We start from the raw sequence: 1,297 nt of genomic DNA, 5'->3' as shown, positions 1-1,297 counted from the left end.
AGGTACCATCAGAGTTTTTAAAAAGTCAGCTCCGCACACGGCCAAAAGGCCACTGAATTAACGTTCTCCCTGAGTCTGAGCATTTTCATTTGCCACATCAATTAAGCAGAGGTTGTGTGTGCAAGCGAGGCCTAGAACAATGCCGGCGTTTTTGTGTGCACGAGGTGCCCGCTTCCTGCAAGCTGACGCAATAATTGAGCCAGGAAATACATATTGGTTGGAGAGAAGCCTTAAAGGGATTTATAGCCTAAATTTCCTGCTGCAGACGTTTCGGGAATGTTATCCTTGTGTGTGTTGCTCCTTAAGTTGTGAGGAATTAGCTGGAGGAGACGGGCCATTCAGTCATAAAACGTGAAGAGGGGAACCAGCAGCTTTGGGATTTTCGGGTGTTTTAAGAAGGGCTGAGCAGCTGAGTACACAATGTCACACACACAGTTAGGTCAGTTGGGTGGCTTTCCCGGTTTTAAATATAGTCAGGGACTTGGCTGCTCCCTACAAGAAGAAGACAGTGCTTGAGCCTGAGTTTAGAATTGCTCCCTGGTTTCCTGTAGAAGGACTGGCTACTGTGGAAGCTCTCTTCTCCATGTCACCCTGTTTATTTTTTCCACTTCCCATGCAGATGAGAAGTGGTGAGTCAAAGGAAGTTCAGACTGTGTTGGCATTTAGGTAAAGTTGACATTTGAATATTCTAACGTGACGTGTGAATGGAAATGGTGTTAGTCCTGTCAGGTTGCTCCCAAACCACTCTGCTGACAAGGCGTACGCCTTCGAGACCTGCTGAAGACACCGGCCTGAGACAGTCTCTCCTTGTAAATGGAGAAAAAGGGATTTCATACAGAATCTCATCTAAGGGAGCGAGCAAACTGACGTTACGGTTGTGAAAATGCAATCAGATCGGTAAAAGGCTGTTGACTTTGTTGTTCTCCTAGGGCAGCGATTTCCAATAACATCCAGGAGGGTGAAAAAAGTATATTTTTTCCTTATTTGGACTACTGGTGCAGTCTGTATTGATTTCAGTGCATAGGGAAAATATGGATGTGTCACATAATGAGTTTTCTTTGTATTTTTGAAAAAAAACATGCATAGAAGCAGCGGTCTGTCTCTGTTGTGTTTCAGGCTTTGGCAGAGCATGAAGATGAACTGCCAGAAAACTTCAAACCAGCACAGCTTATCAAGGACCTTGCCAAAGAAATAAGATTAAGTGAGGTTTGTGCTCTTTTTATAGTACTAGCTATATTGTGGGTCTGTGAATAACCTAGGCTTTAAAATGGGTGAATTGAAATAATTCAACCGCTCT

The 1,297-nt window shown here is 43.9% G+C and overlaps 1 protein-coding gene across 1 annotated transcript in view; it reads left to right on the top strand.

Annotated features, from left to right (window-relative positions):
• LOC104276267 (lysine-specific demethylase PHF2-like) overlaps positions 1 to 1,297 on the top strand; it is a gene marked incomplete at both ends in the record, with an annotated part of 37,734 nt that overhangs the window by 17,857 nt on the left and 18,580 nt on the right. Inside the window, 1 exon segment of the mRNA XM_009872522.1 lies at positions 1,117 to 1,206. Coding sequence (XP_009870824.1) covers positions 1,117 to 1,206 — 90 coding nt within the window.

Source organism: Apaloderma vittatum, unplaced genomic scaffold (genome assembly GCF_000703405.1).
Source record: "Apaloderma vittatum isolate BGI_N311 unplaced genomic scaffold, ASM70340v1 scaffold8137, whole genome shotgun sequence".
NCBI lineage: Eukaryota > Metazoa > Chordata > Aves > Trogoniformes > Trogonidae > Apaloderma > Apaloderma vittatum.
Note: the sequence above shows the minus strand (reverse complement) of the source record. Positions and strands in the feature narration are given on the sequence as shown.